This window comes from Furipterus horrens, unplaced genomic scaffold, assembly GCF_987537825.1.
Source record: "Furipterus horrens unplaced genomic scaffold, mFurHor1.1.pri manual_scaffold_2, whole genome shotgun sequence".
Lineage (NCBI taxonomy): Eukaryota > Metazoa > Chordata > Mammalia > Chiroptera > Furipteridae > Furipterus > Furipterus horrens.
Window position 1 is genome coordinate 104,344,498 of NW_028327172.1, and position 26,381 is coordinate 104,370,878.

The 26,381-nt window shown below is 33.9% G+C and overlaps 1 protein-coding gene across 3 annotated transcripts in view; it reads right to left on the reverse strand.

The window, feature by feature from the left end:
* KLHL8 (kelch like family member 8) overlaps positions 1-26,381 on the reverse strand; it is a 69,831-nt gene that overhangs the window by 14,294 nt on the left and 29,156 nt on the right. Inside the window, exons 2-6 of one of the 3 annotated variants that reach the window (XM_090266269.1) lie at positions 25,148-25,510; positions 15,934-16,482; positions 14,381-14,567; positions 4,143-4,268; positions 2,379-2,490 (exon numbers count right to left, since the gene is read on the reverse strand). In XM_090266269.1, the coding sequence (XP_090122395.1) occupies positions 2,379-2,490; positions 4,143-4,268; positions 14,381-14,567; positions 15,934-16,482; positions 25,148-25,360 (1,187 nt within the window). In that variant the 5' untranslated portion in view covers positions 25,361-25,510. Of the gene's footprint in view, positions 1-2,378; positions 2,491-4,142; positions 4,287-14,380; positions 14,568-15,933; positions 16,483-25,147; positions 25,511-26,381 lie in introns of all 3 variants that reach the window. The other 2 variants (XM_090266268.1, XM_090266270.1) reach the window with 2 other exon arrangements.

A 26,381-nucleotide genomic window follows, 5' to 3' on the forward strand; every position in this document is an offset into this window, starting at 1 on the left:
CTGTCTTATTTATTATTGTATCTTCAGCATTGGTATGTCTTGCAATGGTCACTTAACTGGTATTAGCTGAATAAACCAATCAGTCCCTAGAGATGCTTTGTTAGGATGAGGAGTTTCAATAAATCACAGGTTAAACAAAACCAGTGTCCATTTTAGCGGAAAGATGAAAAAAGGTGGGGGGGGTAAAGAAAACCAGTTACTTTACATGTGAATATGATATTGGAATGCATACTGAAAAAATGATTTTAGGCAAATAATAACAAAATAATTGTAGTTCTATTATTTTTTATATAGTTGGGTAGCTATTGTAAAGTGCTCAAGACATATTTTAAAAGATTAAAGAAATTCAACTGCTTTTTGCTGGAGAAGTTTCAATTCTTGGCTAAAAGTAAGCTTAGCATGATAAAGAGGCAAGGATATAAAGATAAAAAATATACTTTAGGATTTTCTCCCTTATTTTAATTCATCCACTACAATTTAAACTATTTGTAGTTACCACGTAGCATAAATCAAACCCTACTGAAATATGAAAATGTCACTTATATATATATTGGAGGTAACAGCATATTTTAAGATCAGCTTTTTCCCCCTAGGATTCTTTCTCCTTGTGGGGGAAAAAAAAAGGCTAAAAATATCTTTTTAGCAGAACTCTCTTCACAGTTCCATCTAATCTTTCATACTTATAACACATCAAGAAAATCCAGTTAAAAACACTTCATTTTAAATTGATAAAGTATAGAAAATTAGATGGCAATGTATCCCATGTGCAGTTCAACCTAAAATTGCTTGTTTCAGTAACAAGTCATTTTTAACTCTTACAGAATGTTGCTACTGTTTACAAATCATACCAGTTATAATGTCTGAGGTTAAGTTTTGCTTGGGTTTGTTTTTTAAACTAAAATTATAATAGAGATGTTTTGATTTTTGTTCTCTATACAAATCTATTCTTAAGCAGTATTTTGAATGCTTATTCAGATAGACCTCTTTTTCTTTCTTTTATTACGTTTTCACTCTGAAACAAAGAGGAAGAATTATTGTAGCTAGGTTTATGGAAATTATTAAGCTCATTGTTTGAAATCCTCCCCCTATTTGCTGAATATTAAATTTAAAAATGAAAAGAATAGGTAATCTAATTTCCCACTTGGTGCAAAAAATATGTTATCTTTCTGACATATAATTCCAGTCATTAGGAGGTATTATAGTATGCTGTATTATTATATTGAACTATAAATACATATTTATTTCTTCCTTCTAAGGCACCACACATCTCTTAAAATATCTAGGTACTCTCTTAAGTGCTTATGTCTCCAGACCAAAACTCTTCAACAGTTTTTTACATGACATGGTTTTCAGATCTCTTACTAACCTATTAGTCTGTACTTCCAAGCAGCCCACATATATAACAATTTTTGTGCACCCCTATAGACCACAGCTATTTTCAAATTGTAAACACATATTACTATACTAACAGATTATGTTCGTTATAAAAAATCCACTCAAAATAAATTTAAAAGGATGAAGTTAAAAATGTGCAGAGTCCCATATTTTATTCCCACACCCCACTGATGTGCACACCCCACTCTGAGCCCACAGCTACAGGCACAGACGGCGCAGCACAAGGAGCAGTGCAGCTGCAACCTCTCTTGACCGAAAGGCTTCAGTTCTTTTAATGTAGGCAACTACATTACACTGCTTTTTCCTTTCTTTTTCTTTTTTTTTAAAGTGCTGTGCTTTATTTTGGTTCAGGTACTTTTTCCATATGAAAATAATCACAAACCTGACTGCCCACTATGCTGCACTGGTGTAATTGATTTTTAAAAATTATGTAAAGCAGTTGTTCATCTAGGACTCTAATTTTAATATTTTTAGGTTGTCTCTAGATCTAGAGTATGTTTGGTCTGTTTGTTACATTTCTGAATCCTGATTTTGTCACATACCTAAAAATTTGGTATTGAAGTCATTTTAAGAATTCTGAACAGGCTAGTCAACATTGACTAAGTCATGTTACTAAAAATCTTCTTCCCCTTTAGACTGATGCATTTATCAACATATATTTCAATTTACTCTAGATGAAGATTTTAAATATTAGTAGTCATAATGATAAAAAACAATAAACAGAAATTGTAGGATATTTTCTTATCATGTTAAAATACATATACCTGAGTCCTAAAGCCATTATCTTATAGGGAAATATTTTTAATTCTCAAGAAAATTAAAAAAAGTTGTAACAAAGCATCACATTGGATGGTTTAACAAAATGTGTTTGAGAAGATTATTTAAAGGTTCTAAAAACGTAAAAATAAAAAAATTAGCCCTTTCAATCATAGGAAGCTTTATTTTATACCAGCAAATCAAAATAAATTTCCATACTGATCTACCTCTTTGTGTTCATTGCTGCCTTCATCATCCATTTATTAGTGAGAGGATCAAACATCTCCATGCTACCTAAATGTTCATTTCCATCATGTCCACCTACTGCATACACTTTACCTGTCAAACAGAGAATTGTTTTCATTTGATTCCAAATAAACTGACAGTTATTTTTATATATATTCAATATATGAGGTCTGTCCGGAAAAAGTCCAGCCATTGTAAATATAACGAGAATGGTTTGCGCGACATCGATGTAACCTGGGAGCCAAGAAGAGTGGACTAAAATGCACATGCGTGAACAATGACGACTTCACTGTACTAGTCCATGGGGCGGTAGACACCATTGAATGAGCATGTGTACTCTGTGGCTATCACATTTAAAGTGACTGAGCAAGTAGAGCAATGAATTTGCATCAACATTTGCATTAAGCTTGAACGTTCCTCTGTGGAAACTATTCATATGATTTAGAAGGTCACAGCTATGGGCAACTGGTTATTGACAGCTTCATCACAACAACACGCCGCCTCATACATCACATCTAACGCAGAGTTTTTTGGCGAAACATCAAATCACCCAGGTGGCTCAGCCCCACGACAGCCCAGGTTTGACACCCTGCGACTTCTGGCTTTTCCCAAAATTAAAATCACCTTTGAAGAGATTCCAGACCATTGATGAGATCCAGGAAAATACAACAGGGCAGCTGATGGTGACTGGGAGAACTGTGTGAGGTCGCAAGGTGCCTACTTTGAAAGGGACTGATGAAGGGGACTGAGATGTCATTGTGCTATGTACAATGTTTTCTTGAATCTTTTATCATCTTCAATAAATGTCTCTTTTTTTTTCATATTACATGGCTGGATACCTTTTCTGGACAGACTTTGTATAATTAGAACAGCATAATAATTTTCAGCAAGTATTCTTCTGGCCAACATTATGATCAACGTCACTTTTGTAGTCAAGTGAAAATAATTGTATGCTTCTACTTAATAAAATGCCTGGAAGGTACTGTTCTAATGGAGTTATTTAAATGCTCAAACACTATCCCTCCCTTCAGTTGACCAACTTTTCATTACTTAGTAGATAAAATCAGTAATCATACTTTCAATGGATACTTAGTAAAATGAAAAAATGCTCTTACATAACAAAGAATATAAAACTTAATACAATATGGCCAATCTTTTTCTAAATGAAAGAAATAAAAATACACAAACACATGTAAAGACTACATGTCAAAATGTTAACTGTGACAATTTCTGGGTGGTTACATTACAGATTTTTCCATTTATTAAAATGTTTTATTTTCCCCAAAAAGCATTTATGTGTTTATAATCAGAATAAAAGTGATTTTTTAAAAAGTCTCCTAACAATTTCTCCATGATTTTCTGCAATTAATCATTTTCAGTAACCAGTAAAAATAAATCTAATTTCAATGATAATTAGATGGGTATAGAAAAAAGCTGATATACATTTATTATTTGGATTCAATAAACATTTTTTTTCAAGTTGGTTCTTTTAGAAATATAGTTCATTTTAACTCCCTTTTCCTTGATGCTCATCTCTTGTAAAGCAACTACATGCAAGAGATTGTACGCTGATAATCAATGGGCATAAAGTAAGTAAATAATCAACACCCAAGTATTTTATTAATATACTGAAACATATCTTATGGTTTAGCAATTTTCTTATAGAAAGAAAGAATTCTCAAAGTTCAAACATTTTAAAAGAGCATCATGATCATGTGATGTGATTTAAACAAGAGTGATCCCACCTTCCACAGAGATGACACCCACATGTCGCCTTCTACTATTCATTTCTGGTCCAAAGAACCAACTGTTTTTGTTGATAGAATAGCATTCAATACTGCGAAAAGGGTCACCAGATCCACCTCGACCACCTACACAAAATAGCACACCTAAAGGTAAAGTCACAAAACAGAGGTCAAAATCACAGTTGCCAATTTTTTAAAAAATTCGTATGGAAAAAATATTTAAGAAGTTAAAAGTTTGATTAATGGCAAAAAAACAAAAACAAAAAAAGGAATTATCTGTGTAGCATTCAATGTTATTACATTATTAGAAATCTAATTTTCATTTTTTCTTTCACTTCATTTGATTTTTCTCAAAGAATAGGATACATCAGCCACCCTGCTTGTTAACCTCCCATTACATTATGGTTTAGATCCTCACCCACTACGTAAAATTGCTCTCTCTAAGGTCATAACAAGAGCCAATGAACTCTTAATTTCTACTGAACACAACTGCAACATTTGATCACTCTGTTTTTTGAGAAAAATCCTTAACTCTCTTGGTTTCACTAATATCAGTCTCCTTTTGTGTCTGATCATTTCTTTCCTTCCTATGTTTTCTATGGTTCATCCTTAGCTAACTTCTCCCATACCTCATGCTCACACAGGAAAAGTTTATTCCTTTATTTTAAATTCCATCTGTATGATAATGCCTTCCAATCTATATTTGTATGCCACATTTCCACCTGATGTCTCACAGGCACCCAAACCCAACATGTTCAAAAGGATCTCCCTTTCTCACCGACCCAAACAACCTCTCCCTTCCCTGAGGTGTCCTTCTTCTTCGCTATTCCCACTGCCCCTGCCTTAGTGCAGGCCCTCCTCAGTGATCTTTATGTTTTCAGACTGCCAAACGAACAATCTAATTATAAAGGTTCTTGTAACAGCTTTTCATTACCTACATCAACAGTTTCTTAAAAGTGTTAGCAATGCCACTAAATTATACATTTAAAAATGGCAATTTTAATGCCACACAAGCATACCTCAGAGATACTGCGGGTCCAGTTCCAGCGCACCACAATAAAGCCCTATCACAATGAAACCAGTCCAAGAATTTTTTGGTTTCCCAATGCACAAAAATGCTATATTTGCACTGTACTATAGTATATTAAGCATGCAATAGTATTATGTCTAAAAATGTACACACCTTAATAAAAACTACTTCATTGCTAAAAAATGCTAACCATTTATTATCTGAGCCTTCAGCAAGTTGTAATCTTTTTTTCTGGTGGAGGGCCTTATCTTTATTTTGCAAAGAAAAAAAATGCAGTATCAACTAAGGCAAGAAAATGAGGTATACCTATGCATATTTACCACAATTAACAAGAAACCAAAATTTTAGTGTGGCTCGGGGTCACCCCAAAGGCATAAAACACTGATTGTGGGGCCTGATCCCCAAAGTTTCTGATTCAGCAGGTTTGTCGTAGGTTCAAGATTGTACTATTTCTAATAAGTTTCCAAGTGAATGCTGATGCTACTGGTCCAGGCACCACCACTTCCTTCATACTATGAGAACCACTGCCCTACAAGATAAGGCCTTAGCACAGATAAAGGCCTGCAGTTTCTAACTTGATTTTCTCCCTCTCTTTCTCATAAGACTTCAAGTTCCTGCAACATGCATATAGTTAGTGCTCATCCTTGATGTTCTGATAGCAACTTTTTGGCAACTCTCATTCACTTAATACACTATTTTGAAATAATCTATATATTATGCTTTTATTTGTCACCAGAAGCTAAGCTAGGTTAAGACTGGGTGGCAAGTATTCATGCAGTAATAAGGACAAGAACAGTTCCTGGCATGTATTAGGCATTCAATAAATGTAAAATAAAAAATAAACAGAATACCCCTTCCCCTAACTGGCACCCAGAAAAACATCTATTTCTTATTAAAAACCAAGATTGAGGTTTACTTTTTTATAAAACCTTTTCTGACCTTTGCAAGGTGAAAATTACCACTCTTTTCTCTGTGCTTCTTATTACATCTTATAATTATATCAAAGTATTTGTAATACTTTATTGCATTTATTTAGCGATATGTCTATTTTCCTAGATGAAACTACAAGTTCTCTCAAAACAGAGTTGACTATATGTGTTTGCATTCTAATGTTAACCTAGAACCCAGCACGTGGTAGGCACTTAATAAATGTTTGCTGAATGACTGCATAAATAAATGTTCAGAACTACTTGTGCTATATTTTCCAACTAATTCAATATTTTAAGTCAGAGGAATTTAAAGTTGGAAGAGACTTTAAAAATCACACAATCAAAATTGTTTATAAATAAATTGAGGCCATTAGAGATAAAGAAATCTGCTCCAAGTATATAGATATTTAATGGCACTGCTGGAATGATAATCCCAGAATGTAACTCCAATCATTGGTGAGATTTTCTTTAAATGGATATCAGTATTTCAGCTACATAAGTCACCTAAGAACATGACATGGGATAAAAGAAAACTAAGAATGAAGCAAAAAGATCAGGATGCAAATCCTTTCTCTGCTATTTCTCTGTGTGGCCTTGAGCATACTTTCACCTTCTCTGATTTTTAGTCTCATCCATAAGTGGAATAACACCAAATATCTCATAATGAGGATCAAATCCTTCACTGAAGTCTACTTCATTAAGTTCCTGAACATGTAAGGGATCATATACATGAGGGTTGGGCATATGCTTGGCATATAACCTAGACTACCAAGATGTTGTCTGAATTCAAATCTAAATCTGAAGAATTTCATTAAATAACTTGACATTCTGAAACAGGATTCACAAAAAAATAAATCTACACTTTAAAATAATTTAATTATTGAAACCAACCTATAAAAAAGGAAAATAAATCAGCAGTCCTTTCCTGTTAAAATTATTTATAATAACTATACTTCATAGGCAAATCTATGACATTCAGATTTTCTTTATACTACCTAGATAAAATCCCAGTATATGTAATCAAATATTGCCTTCTGTTGTTGTTTCAAGCTATTCCATTGGTGTCTTTTTTAATAACTATGTTAGATAGCAGCAAATTTAGCAGAAATCTCTGATCAGAGTACTAATATCTGAATTCCTGGACCTAATTTATTTTCCTTCCTCCCTCATATACTCTTTATATTTCCAGAGTAACATTAAGTGAACATAAACTTAGGAAAAGATCAAATCTGAAAATTGTGCAAATAAAGGTGAAACTGCATGCCTTCTCCAAAATGAGAGTTTTAGGTTCTAAGAGTTTAATATGGTATGTTATACAAATGTTAGATTTAGTACCTTTCTTTTGATTTGATAAAATGCAAAAAGACCCAAGTATTTAAGAATATACTATGTGTCAAGCTCCATGCCTGGCACTACAGATACAAAACTAAATAAGATAGGTATCTGTCTTTGAAGGGCTCAAAATATATCAAATAAATAAATTTTAATGCAACAGAGCAAAACTTTGAAAATGCAAATGTTCTAAAAGCACGAATGAAGAATTAAAAAGATCTCAAGAGATATTTCAGCGGGCTCCTCAGAGTGTATAAGATTTATAATGGCTTTTTCATTTTTCTTTTTTATTAAATTTATTGGGGTGACATTGGTTAATAAAATTATGTAAGTTTCAGGTGTATCATCTGTGTAGTGCATTATGTAATGGCTTTTTTTTAAGTTGGTATATTGGTAAAACTATCTGAATCATGTACAATAAGAACTCACATATGATGTCAGAGGAATGGCAGCATGAGAAATCCCCTTGGTCTCTCCCCTGAAAATGTCAACAATTTGAACAGCTATAACTCAACAAAAGATTCCCTGCTCAAAGTACAAGCATGCCTGAGAGATCCACACATTTAAGCATCTAAAGGTGGATCACTGGGAACAAACAGGAGATGAGCAGGGAGAAGAGCTGAGCCACGAACAGCAGCCCTGCAGCTCACGGTGGGGCTCAGCCCAGAGAGGGGAGGAAGCCAGATGTGGAAGGCACTCCCTTCAGCCAAGAGTAGCAAAGAGATTTGGTGGGCATCTCAGAAAGAGTGAGCAGTACGATCCAAGGCTAAGCCCAGAGATATGGACAAGGACACAGCACTGTGGTACTGGAAACAAAGTCACAGAGCCCAGCTCAGAGCTCTCTCTTCTCCCTTCACCCTTGGTGTTGGGTTGCAGAGCACATTATCTGCAAACCTGAGAACTGGTACTACAGAATGTCTATTTTCTCTGAGGAAAGGGTACACTCTGTGACTGGTCCCAGGTCGAGGTTCAGGGGGGACCTGGCATAGGTCCAAGGCCACCATTACCGGGAGGGCAAAACAAAGAAGATGGCGGGGTTCCCCTAGCCAACTCAACCCCATGTATCGTGGCTACACTGACAGCAGCCAGAGACAGCTGGGGTCAGTGCTGGGATTTCACAGACCTAAAAACTTGTGATTCGGCGCCACCTACTGGAAAATAATAGAAAGACGCCTTCCTAGTAATCTATTAAGAGAAGTGCCACTCATACACAGATGCCTAGGCAGAAGAGGAATCCATCAAATACCATACATAAATAACCAAGGTAACTAGGCAGCTCAGAAAGAAAATAAAAAATCTCCAGAAAGGAAAGTTAAGCACATGGAAATATGTGATATAAATAACAGAGAATTCAAGATTGCAGTTCTGAAAATACTCAATGAGATGCAAGAAAATATAGACAGGCAATTTAACGTGCTCAGAACACAAATTAACAAACAAAATGAGTACTTTACCAAAGAGAACGAAACTTTAAAAAGAATCAAACAGAAATTCTACAGATGAATTCCATAAAAGAGATCAAGAATGAACTAGTAAGCATAGGAAATAGAGCTGACCAGATGAAGGAAAGAATGAGTGATACCAAAAGTAGAAATCTAGAAATGACGCAGAGGGAAGGAGAGAGACTTGAGCATAAAAAAATGAAAGAAGTCTACAAGAAGTATCTGACTCCATCAGAAACAGCCATATAAGAATAATAGGTATACCAGAAGAAGAGAAGGAAAACGGAACAGAGAGCCTATTCAAACAAATACTTGATGAGAACTTCCCAAATCCAAGCAGCAAACAAAACACCTAGTTACCTCAATCCAAAGCCTTTTCCAAGGCTCATTGTTTTAAAATTGTCAAAAATTAGTTACAAAGGAAGAGTTCTCAAGGCACCCAGGAAAAAGAATAAAGTAAACTATAAAGGAAAGCCCATTAGGTTATCATCAAACTTCTCAGCAGAACTCTATAAGCCATAAGAGAGTGGAACCAAATATTCGAACTACTGAAAAGACAGAAATTATCAGCCAAGAATAATATATCCAGCCAAGTTATTCTTTATATATGAAGGAGAAATAAAGAATTTTCCACACATACAAAAGCTGAGGGGGTTTATCACTAGATCTCCATAGCAGGAAGCACTCAAGGGGGTTATTCTACCTGAAACAAAGAACAAAAGGTCACAAAACAATGTGTAAGATCACCAACAAACTTACAGCATAGAGACAGTTTGTTACAGCAAAAACATAAAAAAGGAGGGCGTAAATATCTGAATTCACAAACAAGGATGGAGATCAGATGCAATCAGAAGAAACAGGCCAACTGTATATATGAAACTATCTTTTTCATAAATCTAATGTTAACCACACAAAAAAAACTCCAAATTGAGACACATAGCTATTGATTAAAAAAAGGAAAGGGAGGAAAGAAGTATGAAATACCACCAACAAAAACAAAAGACAGAAACACAAAGGAAAAGAGCCAACAGAGACACAGAGCTACCAGAAAACAAAATAAAGTGGCTATAGGAAATCCTCATATATTATATAAATAATTAACATAAATGTAAATGGACTGAATACACTAATAAAGAGGCACAGAGTAGCAGACTGGATCAAAAAACAAAACCTTATCATATGCTGCTTTCAGGAGACTCATGTAAGCTACAAAGATAAAATTAGACTCAAAGTGAAAGAGTAAAAAAGGATTCTCCAAACAAATAACATCCACAGAAAAACAGGTGTAGCCATACTTACATCTGACAAAATAGATTTCAAGATAACAAAGGGTAACAAGAGACAAATATGGACATTTTATAATGATAGAAGGAATACTACATCAAAAAGATACAATACTTCTTAATATATATGCATTCAGTCAGGGAGCACCAAAATATATAAAGCAACTACTAACAGAACTAAAGGGAGAAACTGACAAAAACACAACCACACACACACACACACACACATATATATAAAATACTCCACTGACAGCTCTAGATAGATCATCCAAACAGAAAATCAATAAAATACTGGCCTTAAATAAGAAATCAGAACAAATGGACATAATAGACATTTACAGAGACTTTCATCAGAACATCAGATTATACATTCTTCTCCAGTGCACATGGAATAGTCTCAGGAACAGACCAAATGTTGGGTCACAAAACTAACCTCAACTAGCCTCAATAAAATTCAAGAAAAATGAAATTATACCAAGCATATTCTCTGACCACAATGCTTTGGAATTAGAAATCAACTGCAAAAAGGGAGTAAAGAAATCCATAAATATAGTGAGATTAAATAACATACTACTAAAATATGACTGGGTCAAAGAAGAAATAAAAGGTGAGATTGAAACATACAGAGAGACAAATGAGAATGACAATGCACCATAGCAAAATTTCTGGGATACAGAGAAAGCAGTAATAACAGGGAAATTTATATCATTACAGGCCTGGCTCAAGAAACAAGAGAAATCCCAAGTAAACAACCTAACATTACACCTTAAAGAATTAGGAAAAGAAGGACAGAAATAATCCAAAGTCAGCAGAAGAAATAAAATAATAAAAATTAGAACAGAATTGAAAAGAGAACAAGAAAACTACAAAAAATTAATATAACAAAGAGCTCGTTCTTTGAAAAGATTAATAAACTTGACAAATCCCTGGCTAGACTCACTAAGGACAAAGAGAAAAGACTCATACAAACAAATTCAGAAATGAAAGAAATTACCACAAACATCACAGATATACAAAGGATCATACTATAATATTATGGAAGACCATATGCCACCAAATTCAATAACCTAGAAGAAATAAACAAGTTCCTACAAACATATGACTTTCCAACACTGAATCAAGAAGAATTGGAAAATCTAAATAGACCAGTCAACGGTGAAGTAATTGAAACCATCAAAAACCTCCCAAAAAGTAAAACTTCAGGACCAGATGGCTTCACTAGTGAATTCGACCAAACACTCAAAGAAGATTTGATCTATCTTCCTCAAACTCTTCCAAATAACTGGAGAGGCAATGTTCCCTAACACATTTTATGAGGCCAACATAATCCTGATACCAAAATCTGACAAGGATCACACAAAAAAAGAAACTATAGACCAATCTCTCTGATGAATACAGATGCAAAAATCCCAAACAAAATACTAGCAAATCAAACACAACATACATTTAGAAAATAATTCATCACACTCAAGTGGGGTTCATTCCAAATGCCCAAGGATCACTCAACACATTACAAATAATACACCACATTAACAAATCGATCAAGGTATTGGGTTGGCCAAAAAGTTTGTTGTTGTTTTTTTTGTCTGTAAGATGGCTGCAGTAGTGCTTAGCTGTCTTTAACTTCATTTGAAACAATTTTGTTAGACTGTATGGTGACAGCTGTCATATCAGCATGTATTTTTTAAAAGTTATTAAAATTGGTGGATTTTTGTGTAGCCATTTTAATATTAAAGATGGAAGAAAATATGCAACATTTTTGGCACACAATGCTTTATTTCAAGAAAGGTAAAAACGCAACTAAAATGCAAAAAAAAAAAAAAAGATTTGTGCAGTGTATGGATAAGGTGCTGTGATTGACTAAACATGTCAGAAGTTGTCTGTGAAGTTTTGTGCTGGAGATGCTCCACAGTTGAGTAGACAAGTTGAAGTTGATAGTGACCAAATCGAGATATTAGTTGAGAACAATTATACCACACAGAAGATGGCCAACATACTCAAAGTATCCAAATCAATAAACTTATTAGTGAAAATGAAAAATGTGTCTTTTTGGCCAACCGAATAATACAGCACATTAACAAAGGATAAAAATCATATCTTATCAATAAATGAAGAAAAAGCATTTGAAAATATACAACATCCATTTATGATTAAAATACTCAATAAAATAGGCAGAGAAGGAAAGTACCTCAATTAAATAAACGTCACGATAAACCCTCAGCCAATATTCTACTCAGTGGTGAAAAACTGAACGCTTTCCCTCTAGGATCAGGGACAAGACAAGGATGCCCACTCTCACCACTCTTATTCACCATAGTTCTGGAAGTCCTAGCCAAAGCAATTAGGCAAGAAAAATAAAAAAATAAAAAGCTAAAAGTCATCCAAACTGAGAAGGAAGAAGGAAACTATCAGTTTTTGTACATGACATAATTCTGTATAAAGAAAACCCTAAAGACTCCAACAAAAAACTATTAGAAACAATAAACTAATACAGTAGCATTGCAGGATACAAAATCAATGTACAAAATTCCACAGCTTTCTTATATTACCTGATTTCAAATTATACTATAGAACTATGATAATCAAAACAGCACGGTATTGGCAGAAAAACAGGTACATAGAATCAAGAGCCCAGAAATAAAACCACATGTATATGAGCAAATAATTTTTGACAAGCCAAAAACACACAATGGAGTAAAGAAACCTCTTCAATAAAGAGTTCTGAGGAAATTGGAAAGCCATATGCAAAGAATGGAACTAGATTATAGTTTGCTCCCCTGTACAAAAATTAATTAAAAACAAATCAAAGACCTAAATATAAGATCTGAAATAATAAATTATATAGAAGAAAACATAGGTACTAAACTTATGGACCTTGGTTGTAGAGAATATTTTATGAATTTGACTTCAAAGGCAAGGGAGTTAAAGGCAAAAATAAGTGAATGGAACTATATCAAACTAAAAAGCTCTAGCACAGTAGAAGAAACCACCAACAAAATAAAAAGTCAACCAACAAAATGAGAGATGGTATTTGCAAACAATAGTTCCAACAAGGTGTTAATATCCACAATATATAAACAACTCATACAACTCAATACCAAACAATCCAATTAAAAAATGGTCAGAGGACATGAACAAACACTTCTCCTAAGAAGACATACAAATGGGCAACAGATTCATGAAAAGATATTCAACCTCACTAGCTATTAGGGAAATACAAATAAAAGCTATAACAAGATACTACTTCACACCTGTTACAATGGCTATTATCCACAAGACAGGTAATAAATGTTGGACAGATTGTGGAAAAAAGGGAACTCGCATTTGTTACTGGTGGGAATATAAACTGGTGCAGCCACTATGGAAAACAGTCTGGCAGTTCCTCTCCTGGGTATCTATCTACCCAAGAAACTCGAAGACATTTATTTGCAAAGATATATGCACTTCTATGTTCACTGCAGCATTATTCATGGTGGCCAAGACATGGAGACAACCAAGGTGTCCTTTGATAGAGGATTAAAGATGTGGTACATATATATAATGGAATACTACTCAGCCATAAGAAAGGATGAAATACTGCCATTTGCGACAACACAGATGTACCTTGAGAATATCATACTAAGTGAAATAAGTCAGTCAGAAAAAGCTAAGAAGCATATGATTTCACTCATATGTGGAATATAAAACTTAAACTCACGGATACGGGCAACAGTGAGATGGTTGCCACAGAGAAGGGGGTGAGGAGATGGGAGGAACTAAAGAGTGGCCAGACATTTGGTGACAGAGGACAATCTGACTTTGGGTAGTAGACACATGATATAATATACAGATCCGGTATCCTGGAAATGTACACTTGAAACTTATGAACCTATTAACCAATGTCACTTCAATAAATTTAATTTAAAAAGTCATCATCAAGGAATTAGTATAAATGACCCATGGACATGGACAACAGGGGAAAAACTGGGACAACTATAATAGAATAACAATTAAAAAGAAATTTAAAGGAAGTCATTAACTATCCAGTGTTTTCCAATCCCCATTACTATTTCCAAGATACAGTTAATTAAAAAAATATATCATAAATAACCTTATTTGTCAATTATTACTCTAAGATAATCAGATATTAATCATCTTACAATTAAATCTAGGCATACATAACCAATTCTCAAATACAACAAAGATCCTTCCAGCAGAACTGATAAATGAGTAATTTTATTACCAGCAGTATGCTTCCTTGGTGTAGTCCGAACAGAGTATTCAAAGTCAGGTACTGCTCTGCTACTCAAGTGAAGGTGGTAATTTCTTGCTTCATCCAATAAATCTCTACATTTTAGATTCTGCTTGACAATCTGTTCTTTTGCCACAACACCCATAAGAAAATCCACTGGCAACAGCGGCAAACGAACCTAAGATCATGGATAGTTGTAGATACAAATTTAAGTTGTAACTGATCACTCATTCTCTACTTTCACTGCAGTACATTATCTTTCTTTTTAAAACTGACTTCAAAGAGAGAAGAAGGGAAAGAGAGAGAAACATTGATTGTTTTGTTCCATCCACTTATGCATTCATCAGTTGACTCCTGTATGTGCCCTGGCCGGGGACTGAACCTAAAATCTTAGGGTATTGAGACAATGCTTTCACCAACTGGGCTATCCGGCCAGAGCCCACTGCAGTCTATTTACCTTTTAAAACTCATTTACTTCATAAAGACTTAAAGTACAATGTGCCAAGTTCTAAAACAATTTCCAGTAGGTCTGCATTAATGAAATCATATTATATGCTAAATAAATTCTCCTCTTTCAAATACAGATTTAAGTAGTCTAAATAAATTCAATTGTCTTCATTCAAGTTTACTTCCAAAATGGTATTGTCATAATTAGAAGGCCCCTTGTTGCTAAAGAAAATGCACAATCAAAACAAAATGAATGTTCTTTGTTATTTTGCCCCTTAAAACTAAGACTGAACATATCAAAAGTGATCTATATCTTATCTAAACACACAAACATTCAGATCTAAAACAAATAGGTGTTTTCTTCAAATCAATCACCTTGGAAAGCTATATATACTAACTCAAGGATGCATCCCCTCTTTTAGTAGAAGCATTCACCATTCCTCTCTTAAAGAAGCATTCATTTTCTAGTGGATTAAAGAGATTATCAAACCCAGTGATACTATTTTGAGTTAAAAGCATGCACACACACAAGATATAGCTGCAAGATAATGAAACTTTTTGTTTATTTTTGACAAATTTGTTTTCAAAGTAATTCTAAGGCCTATTTATTATTCAAGTAACACCTGTTGACACAGAACATAAATGATTAAAATAAAGACCCATTTCTAAGATTTAAAAAGTAAAACTGAGTGAGGGAAGAAAATGGGAAGTGATACCTTGTAATTCTTTCCAGAACAAATCTATATGCATTAGGAATAAGTGTAGTTTCATTAGCAATGTAATTCAGTAGAAACTTCATTAAAAACAATAGTTATAAATGAATTTTGAGCAGTTTCCTCAGAACCATTTTCTACTAGAATAAAAAATATTCATTACTACTATCTCAAAGGGATATTTTAAATATTAGTTTAAAAAGCAGAGAATGTAAAAAATTCAGATTTATCCTTAAATAGTACAGTGAGTAAATAGGAGAGTAGGGGTCAAAGCCATTTTCATGTATTATATCAATTGCTAATTTACACCTTTCATGGTAAATGAAATATGCTGTTTGCCTCTGTATTGTTTATATCCATACACAAGCTCATTTCAGTCCCTACCTGTGCAAGTATTTCATCTAACCACTTGGAATGATGCTGAGGATTGGCAAGAAGCCACTTGATGGCTGCATTATAGACCTGCTTTTCATTCTCAATATTTAGATCACTGGAGGACAAAAGCTTATGGAGATGCTGGGGTGACACACTTGCAAAGTCTTCACACTCCACTACTTCAGTAAAATGCTCACAGGCATACTGATCTGCCATGTCCATTAAGTCTATTCGATTGTGACTTTCTGCAAAGGCTCTTACTGCCAAGCAATTGGAGGGATGAAAATGTAACTTCATGTATTCACAACAAGCTCTGGCCACCAGTTCAACCTGTAGAATACAGGCTGCATATAAAAGAGGCTGGACGTTGTCCACAGTCAAAGTGAGCCGTGAAGAATAGACAAACTTTACCAGGTCTTCTATTGCATCCCCATCAAAATCTCTAATCTCAATCACTGTTTGCGTGGCTTCAGCCATTTCAGAGAGAAACATGGCTCTGAAGTAGGGAATAACACAAGCCAATACCAGTTTGTGACATGTGATTAACTTTGAGCCAACCTGTTCAAAACAAACAAAAAGATACTCAGTTTAACATCACAATTAGTTTTAGATCAGCTATAGCAGGGACAATAAATCCAGAAAAATTTGATGTATTTGTTTTTAACAATGTAATTCTTTGGTCACTTACTTTTAATCTAGGCCAATTCTCAAAATCAGGTAATTTTCTTCCAAATTAGACACTTATCTTCTACACATCTATGTATATACAATGTGTACACAGTAAACTATGACATATAACATTGATAAGTTTAAGATATACAATATAATGATTTGATATGTTAATATTATGAAATGATTACCACAACAGGTTTAGTAAACATCCATTGCCTCACATAATTATTTTTTTCTTTCCTTCTGATGAGAACTTTTAAGACCTTAGCAACTTTCAAATATACCATCCAGTATTATTAACTATAGTCATCATGTCAGGAACTATTCTAAGTGCTTTTCATATATTAATTCACTTAGTTGTCCCAATGCCCTATGATCATGTACTATTATTATCCACAATTTATCAAGTGAGGAAATTCTGAAGCACAGAGTAAATAAATCAATATTTAGTAGTATTTACTATGACTTAACTAAGGTTTCTTTTAATCATTTCCTACTTGTTATTTTGAAGTAATATATTTGGTATAAAAATAATAAAAATACTGAAATCTCACCACTTTAATTATTGAAATATTAGATTGCTTACAATAGTTTACTATTACAAATGACCCAGTGATGTAATTTGTAGAAATTGACTTTGTCTACATTCCCTGTTATTTCCTACATATAAACTCCTAAAAAGAGAAATGCTGCTTCAAAGAATAGGTGCAATTTGGATGCATTCTGCTAAGTTGTCCATTTTTGATCTACCTACAATCTTTGTGTCATTTTCTGAGTGTTAACTTGTTAAGAAATATTTGCCTGTTTGATGAATGAAAATATTATCTCATTATTTTAGTTTTTCTTTAACTAATACAACTGATTCATTCATACATTGTGGGCTATTTGTTTTTCTTCTATAAACTTTTTTTTCTATGACTTTTTTTCTTTTGTAAGAACTCATACATTTAGAGTATTAGTCATTTGTCTCATATATACTTCAATTTTCTTTTATAGTGTGCTTTAAATTTTACTCTCCCCTATAGATTTTCTATAATCAATCTTTTCTTTATGACGTCTGCTCTTGGAACTATGCTTCTAATATTCCATAAACATTTATTTCAAGTATTTTTTTCTAGTATTTTTTAATGTTTTACACCACAAATTTTATTTCCACCTGGAAATTCTGGGTACTGAATAGACAGATATCTTCTTTTTAACACACAGTAGTTATACAATTTCGCCAGCACTTTATATTGAATAATCAATGAATGAAGGTAATAGAATAGTAGCGTTTTAGCAATTTTCCTATTTTCATGTAGCATTTCATTATATAACACACTTATAGTTGTGTCTCATTATTTGGGAACTAATTTTAAAATAAGAGCTTGTAAAGAAAAAGGCCCAAGGAATGTTACAATGTGTAAATGGTTTTGCTTAAAAATGTCCTTGCCCCAAATTTTTTCACTGATTTAGAGGGAAAATGAACACTACATATTTCAACAGATGATTATTTCTGTCATATATACTATATTAAATTTGTGAAAAAAATTTACAAGGTAGGGTTTAGATTCTATTGGAACTAAAAACTACACTAAAGTAGAAAGCTTGGCATGTTTTCAAATTCACTTCAGCCCTACAATGAGATCTAAAATCTGATATCAAACATTTTCAGAATATCCTTAATATATACCTTTTTTGAATTATCGGCACATGCCACCATTGAGATTTCATTTTTATAGAGATATCTGTAAATCTCACATGACTTACACGGTCAGTTAAACCACTTGCCAACATTCTATTACATAACAGTACTATGGAGTTCTAAAATTTCCAAATAAACATTATTTTACCACCACCTTCTAATTCAAGCTGTACAAATGAGTGGGGTCCATAAGTTATCTTTATGTTGTTTATGATAAGGGTCTGTGCCCTCTATAACTATGGTTTAATTTCTTAAATAAACAAAAACATGGATATTTAATACACAAACACACATACATAATCACACCCTTATGTAGCCCTTAGAATAAATACCCATCTTAACTTTAAAAAGAGCGCTAAGCAATATGTATGCAATAGGAACATTAAAGATTGCTTTTTTACTAATTCTCTTTTGACACTATATAGTTTCACTATATTCTTAAAAGTTTATTTGTACATTTTCCTTCTCTGGTATACAAAAAAACATTTCATCAGAAATTTAGAATTAAAAGAAATCAAAGTCTGTAGACTAGATGTTTAAAATTAGGTGAAAAATACACAAACTACAAAATATAGATATCACTATACAATTTTAAATGATATAAATACTATATTATGTGTCCTTGGTGCTAGTAAAATTTCTAATTGATATATTTCTTATCAGATCGGTAAACATATGAATAATTCAAGATGTTCAAGGGGAAAACATGTCAAGCTTAAACTTTAGTAGAAATACGTGGAATATCAACATTAATAATATGATTCCCATTAAAAAAAAAAAAAAGCTTTAAATACAAACTATAAATCAAAACCTTGAGTAATTTTTCATGGAGTACCCAAAAGGGATCAAAATACAATGAAACAATGGCTTTTAGATTGGTAAAGCATTCCCCCTTCACAACAGGGAAAAAGGAAGTGGGCAGTCAAACATCCTTAATTTTAATTGCTTAGTCCACATATAGGTCTAACCAGAAGCACTACATGAAAAACTAAGTAGAACTCTGAAATATAAATGATCTTCTCTGAGTTATGAGGTAAAATGAACTAAAATGATAATAAAATTGCATAACATTAACTAAACAAAGAACATCAAAAATTTCATTCAGATCTGACTTGTAAAATGAACCTAACTTACATAAAAAGGTCATTTATTTTCAAGTTTTCTTTCCTCCCCCCTCCTTCTATACAGCATATATTTGATGTGTAAAATCAAGAAAGTACAGAAAAATATAAGGAAAAAAATTCACTCAACAAATAATATCAACTTATTGGTATGTTTCCTTCAAACTTTTTTTCTGTGCATTTTGAAATATAACTGAAATTGTCCTGAACTTTGTTTCCTAAGTTTTCCTTTTCCCAAGTTTCTGAAAACTTTTGTAAGCTTCATTCTTATTGGCTGCATGCTATTCTAAACAGTGGATGTAACACAGTTTATTTAACCATTTTGATATCAGCCATTTAGATGTTTCCATATTTTAAATAAAATTAGTACCTTAGAGCAAAGGTTTTTTTCCCAGCACTTTAGAATATTCCCTTGAGATAAAATCTGAAAAGCAGAATTAATGAATCAAAAACTGTAAGCCTTTTATAACTCTTGATACATAATGCCAAACTGTCCATGAAATACAAAGAGCCAATTTGCTTATCCACAGCAGTGTCTGAAATACCACTTCATTAAAATTTGAAAAGCAATAAATGTTTTAAATATTCAATATGTTGATAAGTAAACAAACTTTTAATTGATTTTAGCTATATTTTACTTTTTTAAAAATTGGCTATCCTGTGAAATATTCTTTGGCAAACTAGTTGTTTTACACAGGTTCACTTATGTCAGAACATGGTGGCTGCTGGACTGCCTGCCTGGACTTTTGATGTATGCAAATGAACCATATGCAAATTAATCTGGTCCTAGCCCCTCCCAGTTGGAAATGAAAATGGACTTTGCTTATTCTCAGAAGAAATGTTGATGAACCTAGCCCGATACATTGACTGGCCTGGTGAGGGGAAAAGCAGGGAGATGTAAATAACCTGCTGAATGTGTTGATGCGTAAACTCATGCTAATCCAACGTGTTTGGCAAAGTGTGGAGACAGCGCCTGCAGAGGCTCAGGCAGGCAATTCATACGGGCCTCATGGGTGACCCGGAGTCTCTACTCTCTCTTCCTATCCCCTTTCCTCCTTCCCCCTTCCCTTTTTCCATTGCTCCAACAGGTCCCTGCGAGTTGAATAGGAAGTCACCCCCCACCCCCCAAACCCCCAACCCCGCTTCCCTTACTCCTACTGGCCCTGGAGTTTGTCTGGAAGTTTCCTCTTCCCTCCACGCCCTCCCCTCTTTTTCATCAATAAATCCATTGTTTAACCCTAGAATGGTCTCCGGGTGATTTCTCAGAGTAAGGCTACCTGACAACTTCATTTCTAAGTTTTAATTATATAATCCCATTAACACAGATTATTAAAAACAATTTTACAAACACACCAAAAAAATTTTAAATCATCAAAACAAAAACTAAAGTATATTAGGTTGAAATGTTTATAATTATGCCACAAACAGTAACTCAACCGTTTGAGAACTACACTGAAATAGAAGTACAGAAAACACACAGTGGAACATAAATGAAGACAGGAGGGGGAAAAAACCTATTTAACCAAGATTCCTTGTGTGTACATGTATAAACTGTATTCTAATTTTTTAGTTCAATCCCTTTCAATTTTGCCCTTTTAAATTAAATAGCTTCTCCTTTCAACAATTCACTAATGTTAATGAGCTTGAGTAGCCAAAAAAGTGTTTTATTGTCAAGATCAAGGAAGAGTTAAACATTTAAGACTCAAGATAATGTCTTAGCTTGCAGTGAATCACCCTATCACAACATCTAGCCACATTTACAGTTCTACAGTCTTAACTAATCTTATTCATTTTTAAAAATCTACACAATGGAAATAATTTAGATAGCATTTGGAAGGTCAGATAAATAAGGATCTAGGAATATAGAGTTAATATCTCTCTCCTTTTAAAAAAAGAATTAACATTTATTACCTCATACAATCTGTGGGTATCAAATTTGAGAACAGCTTAGATAGGTGGTTCTGGCTTGGGGGGGTCTCTCATGAGATTTCTTTTCTTTTTAAAAAAAAAAAATAGTTCTCTTTTTTAGTGTAAATACCCCTCTTCTAAGCAACATGGAAAAAATAAAAATATTGACTTATAAGTTGAATGGAGTGATCATTTTATAGACTTAACATAGAATGCTAAATGTCACATATAGTATAACTCTCTCCTTTATCACTTCTCTTTTATTACAGTATGTCTACTTTTCCATCAGGAATTAACCATTACATTTATAAGGGCAATAATGTTATCATTTATACCTCTTGGAAGTATAATTTATAACATAGTTCAAGTATTTTTTTCCTGAATTGTTTCAGAGCACTTATTCTACTTTATAGCAAATAGTAACACAAAGAGCCTTTTAAAATGTGTTTTAGAACCCTATATTTGTTTTATTTTTAAATACTTGTTTTTAAAAAAAAATCACAGGAACGTGCACTTTCAAAAAAGAGAAACCGAATAAAATGAATAAAACATATTTAGTGGTTGAATTAGGAGGTGATGTAAGGGGTTGCCTTACTCTAATAATCTCTAATTAATCTCTTGAGGAAAAATTAACTATGATTTTTCATAAGGACAATGACGTTTCCTCAAACTACATAAAGCATGAATAAAAGCATTTTTGTAAATGCTACTCCTGTTGATCTACAAAACAACATTTGCAATGCCTCTTCAACACAATTTCCTCCTGCCCCTTCCCCAAACAAATTGTTTCCCTTAAGAGGCTTCCTCCACATATAATTTTAGAGCTGCTACTGGATATAGTTTAAAATATTTTCCCTAATAAATCGTCGGCAGCCGTCCGTCTCGAGAGACGATGGTGTAGCTTCTTAACTATCTGCACCGCCGAGAATGGCTGTGCAGTCCGACTCGGGAGTGACACGGTATCTGTCTCCTCCCGTGTTGAATCGACATCTTGCGATGACGCTGGAGTGTCCTCTCCAGTGAAGCTGAAGCTACAGAGCCTGGGCAGGGTGATATGGAGGGTCTGCTGTTGCCCATGCAGCAGACCCCCCCTCTCTTCGCAGCTGAAGGGTCCAAGGGAAAGACGGAGTCAATACAGCTTGGCTTCAGGTGCGCCGCAGGAGTTGCCGGTGTTGACTACAACGTCAAACCGCCTTAGGGACTCCGGCTCCGGATTTTCTGTCGGGGTTTACTCCCTTAGCCTTTCCCCTGAAGAGGTATGCCGCAAGGCAGCGGAGGTTTTTTGGAGTCAGAGTTTTCCTTCTCTGATGTGCCCTGACTGGAAGATCGAACCAGCGACACTTAGCTCGCAGGCCGACGCTCAATCCACTGAGCCAAACCAGCCAGGGGACCCTTCTCCTATGCTCCCATAAAAATAACATAAAAATGACAATCACTAAATTGTATTACAGTTAGCTGTGTAAGTGCCTATCTCTGGCTAATACAGTATATTCTTCAAATTTATTTATACTCTCCATGTACTAGAGTAAGACCTTAGTAAATATTTGGCTAAATAAATGTATTTGTTGTTCACTTTGAATTTTAATGATCTTATATATGAATAAAACAAATTATGATAACTGCTTTCCTAAAATGTTTATCCTAAAAGCAGTATGATCAAAGAAAACATAATAAAAGGAGATGAATTTACATCAAGGAAAAATCTTCTAGGTTATATGAATATAAAAAGTGAAGTTTATGTTGAATAAAGCATTATAAATTATCCATAATCCTACTTGGTTTAGTTGTTCTGTGATAATTAAATTCTGAAAAGTTGAAGAAATGTGAAAGAAACCAATCCAATAACAAACCTGATAAAACATTAAGTTGTCATTCTTTCTAATGAACAGGAACAGAATATACCATAGCAGAATTATGTAATACCCTTAGAACAATATTATACATAATGATCCTAATAGCTGATATGTACTGATTATTTTGTCCCAAGAACTCTCATAAGGACTTTATACACCTCAATTCTCTTATTCCTCACAATAACCTAACCATCAGCATAATTTTACAGTTGAAGGAAAAAATGATAGTTTCTTTACATTAGTGAAGTTTCTCATTCCTAAAAGACTTCTGTCACTGCTTCAAACAGTATTTTTCATCTACCACCACAGATTCTTCTGAAGTTTTCATTTCAATCTATTGCTGAAGTTACTCAATAAAGAAAACTTACGAGTTTAGTTATCATTTGCCCTAACATGACTATATCCTTATTTTTTAAAGTATATTTTATTTATTATGCTATTACAGTTGTCCCAATTTCTTTTCCCTTTGCTCCCCTCCACCCAGTACACCCCTTCTCTCCAGCAATCCCTCCCCTCAGTTCATTTCCATGGGTCATGCATATAAGTTCTTTGGCTTCACCCTTTCCTCTATTATTCTTAACTTCCCCCTGTCTATTTTGTACCAAACAATTATGCTTCTTAATCCCTGCACCATCTCCCCATCTCCTCCCCTTCCCCCTCCCAGCTGATAATGTATCCTTACACTTTACTTAACAAAATTAATATGCAATAGCTTGCAAAAGTTATTCTAAAATCTAATTAAAATTTATAAAGTAATATTTTATTTAATTACTCTTCATGCATATATTGATATGCTGAATTGATAATTGAACTAATTTAAATAATGTTTTTTACATTTTTTATTTTTGCCAAAGCCAGTGCGGGTCACTGAATATCATACTAAGGCTGAAAATTAGAACAGTGTGTGAGATTAAAACATAATTTACCATATGAATCAACATGTTCTTTCACTAAAATATACGCATAGCTAAATTTCACACAGAGCTAGCAGAATTATATAATAGCTTTTTCCTCAAAATCTTAGGACCTAGAAATATGTTTAGCACACTGAAAGTTTAAGTAAAGAGGATATAGATCACTTATTCATAGTGTGACACTAGACTCCTGGACATTCTGGGCCTGAAACTCAAAGCTTATGTTTCCAGCTACAGACTTTTGCTGAGTGTCTCCTGATCTTATTCTCTAAGTATGCCCTCAAGTCCCACAACTATGAGCTCAAAGAACCTGTGTCATCAGCAACAGAAAGCAAAATCTAAGACATCCTGAAGTGGCAAATCTTATGTGAAAAATGCTGCATGGATGTATATGAATCACTAAAAAAATTTAAAACTACACTGATAGAAAAAAATAAGAAAGTATCTTAAACAGATAATGAAAAACAATTAGAACACAGGGTCTTCCACACTACTGGATCACTTTCCAATTTTATTAAAACTGTCTTTTGTAGCAGACTGACCTACCCCTATAAACCAGAGACTGAAACTTTACTAAATACTTTTTCATCCAAGTCTAAATAGATTTTTTTATTTCACCATCAGGTACAGATAAACAATCTCACTTAACAGAGGATAGTACTAAAGTAGAGATTAAATTACCAGGACAGGAACATAAGTAAAACACTAGCGCAATTGCGTAAACAACCAAGAATTCCTGTCTTCGAAAATCAAAAGTAAGTGAATGTATCAAGTTTTTAAACTCAAAAGGTTATATGGTCAACAGCAATTTGTTAATTTTACAAATAATAACAATGTGTTGTTTTGGAATTCAAGAACTCTCAGAAATTAAACTAAGAAATAATGACTATTAACCTTTTTCCTAATCTCCCTTTATTTACCCTCCCTTATGTCCCTTCCCCTTCAATAAAAAGGAGTGAAACTAAATATTATTACAACAGCACCAAAAATTTGCCTAAGTGGTAAACAGAAACCCTCATTTCTTATAATACTCTAAAGACACTGAGAAAAGTAAGAAAACAATAGTCTCACCTTTAGTGTGACATCACAGAGTTCTCCATTTTCATAAAACCGAAGAAGAGATCCATGAAAATCTTTCCAAGCTTCATGTGCTTCAAAGATAAAGGAGTCTTCTCCATCACCATCACTAACCGAAGATCTATTCTTTACTTGCTGGTGCTGTTGCCTTTTTCCCTTTGTGAAGTGACTCCTAGCTTGTTTTGCATTCATAGATTCTGAAGCCATTTGCAACACTCTTCTTTTAACAGAGCTGTCTTCGCAAACACCCCATTTACTCTTTTGTAAATGGCTGGGCAAAAGCAGAAGATAGATGAGCCCACCAAGCTTCAGACATTTTCAAAACTCATTCAACTGCCATTGTCCAGTTTTCTGAAACTGAAAAATGAACAACAAAACATATGTAGAAATAAATCAAAAGAAAAATTCAGTAATAATTATAGCTTACCAATACTATATATGTAAAAAGACTATATAAAAAAGAACAAGTAACTTTGGAGATGTTATGATGAATGTCACATAAATTATCTCAGCAAAATACACGTGACCCTTATGCAGAGGGGGTTAGCGGCACCACTCCCAACTGCAGTTGGAAGCCCAGATATAATTCTACAATTGGCCTTTTGCATTCACGGATTTAACCCACCAAAGATTTAAAACAATATTTTCCATTCACAGTTGGGAATTCAGTTGGAAATCCATGGTTAAGAATGAGAAAATACTGCTTTTGATCCAGGGCTAGTTGAATTTGCAGATGTGAAACTCATGGATACGAAGGGCTGACTATAAATCTGTATATAAGTGGACCAACATCGGTCAAACCTATGTTTTGGAAGGTCAACTGTATTTTGTATAAGTGAAGAAACACCTTTAAAATCTATTTTGAAAATTGTGGGGAGAAGGTGAAATAGAAAGCACCAGGAATTTGTCTTCCCAGGTAGATAGCTGCAGTGGCAGAATCTGTCTGGTGTAACTATTTTGGAACTCGAGTGTTGAAGGCTTGCAACTTCCAGGAGAAGACTTGGATGGTAAATTATGGTTAATTTTTGTCAATTTCAGCTCCTAGTTCAGCAGTAGCTGTCCCTTCCACAACCCCAGCCATGTGGCAAGCAGCTGTGCCTGTGTTACTGGAGCAGTTTGCACACAATTTGCAGGAGCCATGATGGGCAAAAAGGACCCTGTCCTCTTATTGCAGAATGCTATTTCCAATCACAGAGATGTAGACAAAGAATGAGCAGCCATTTTTGTT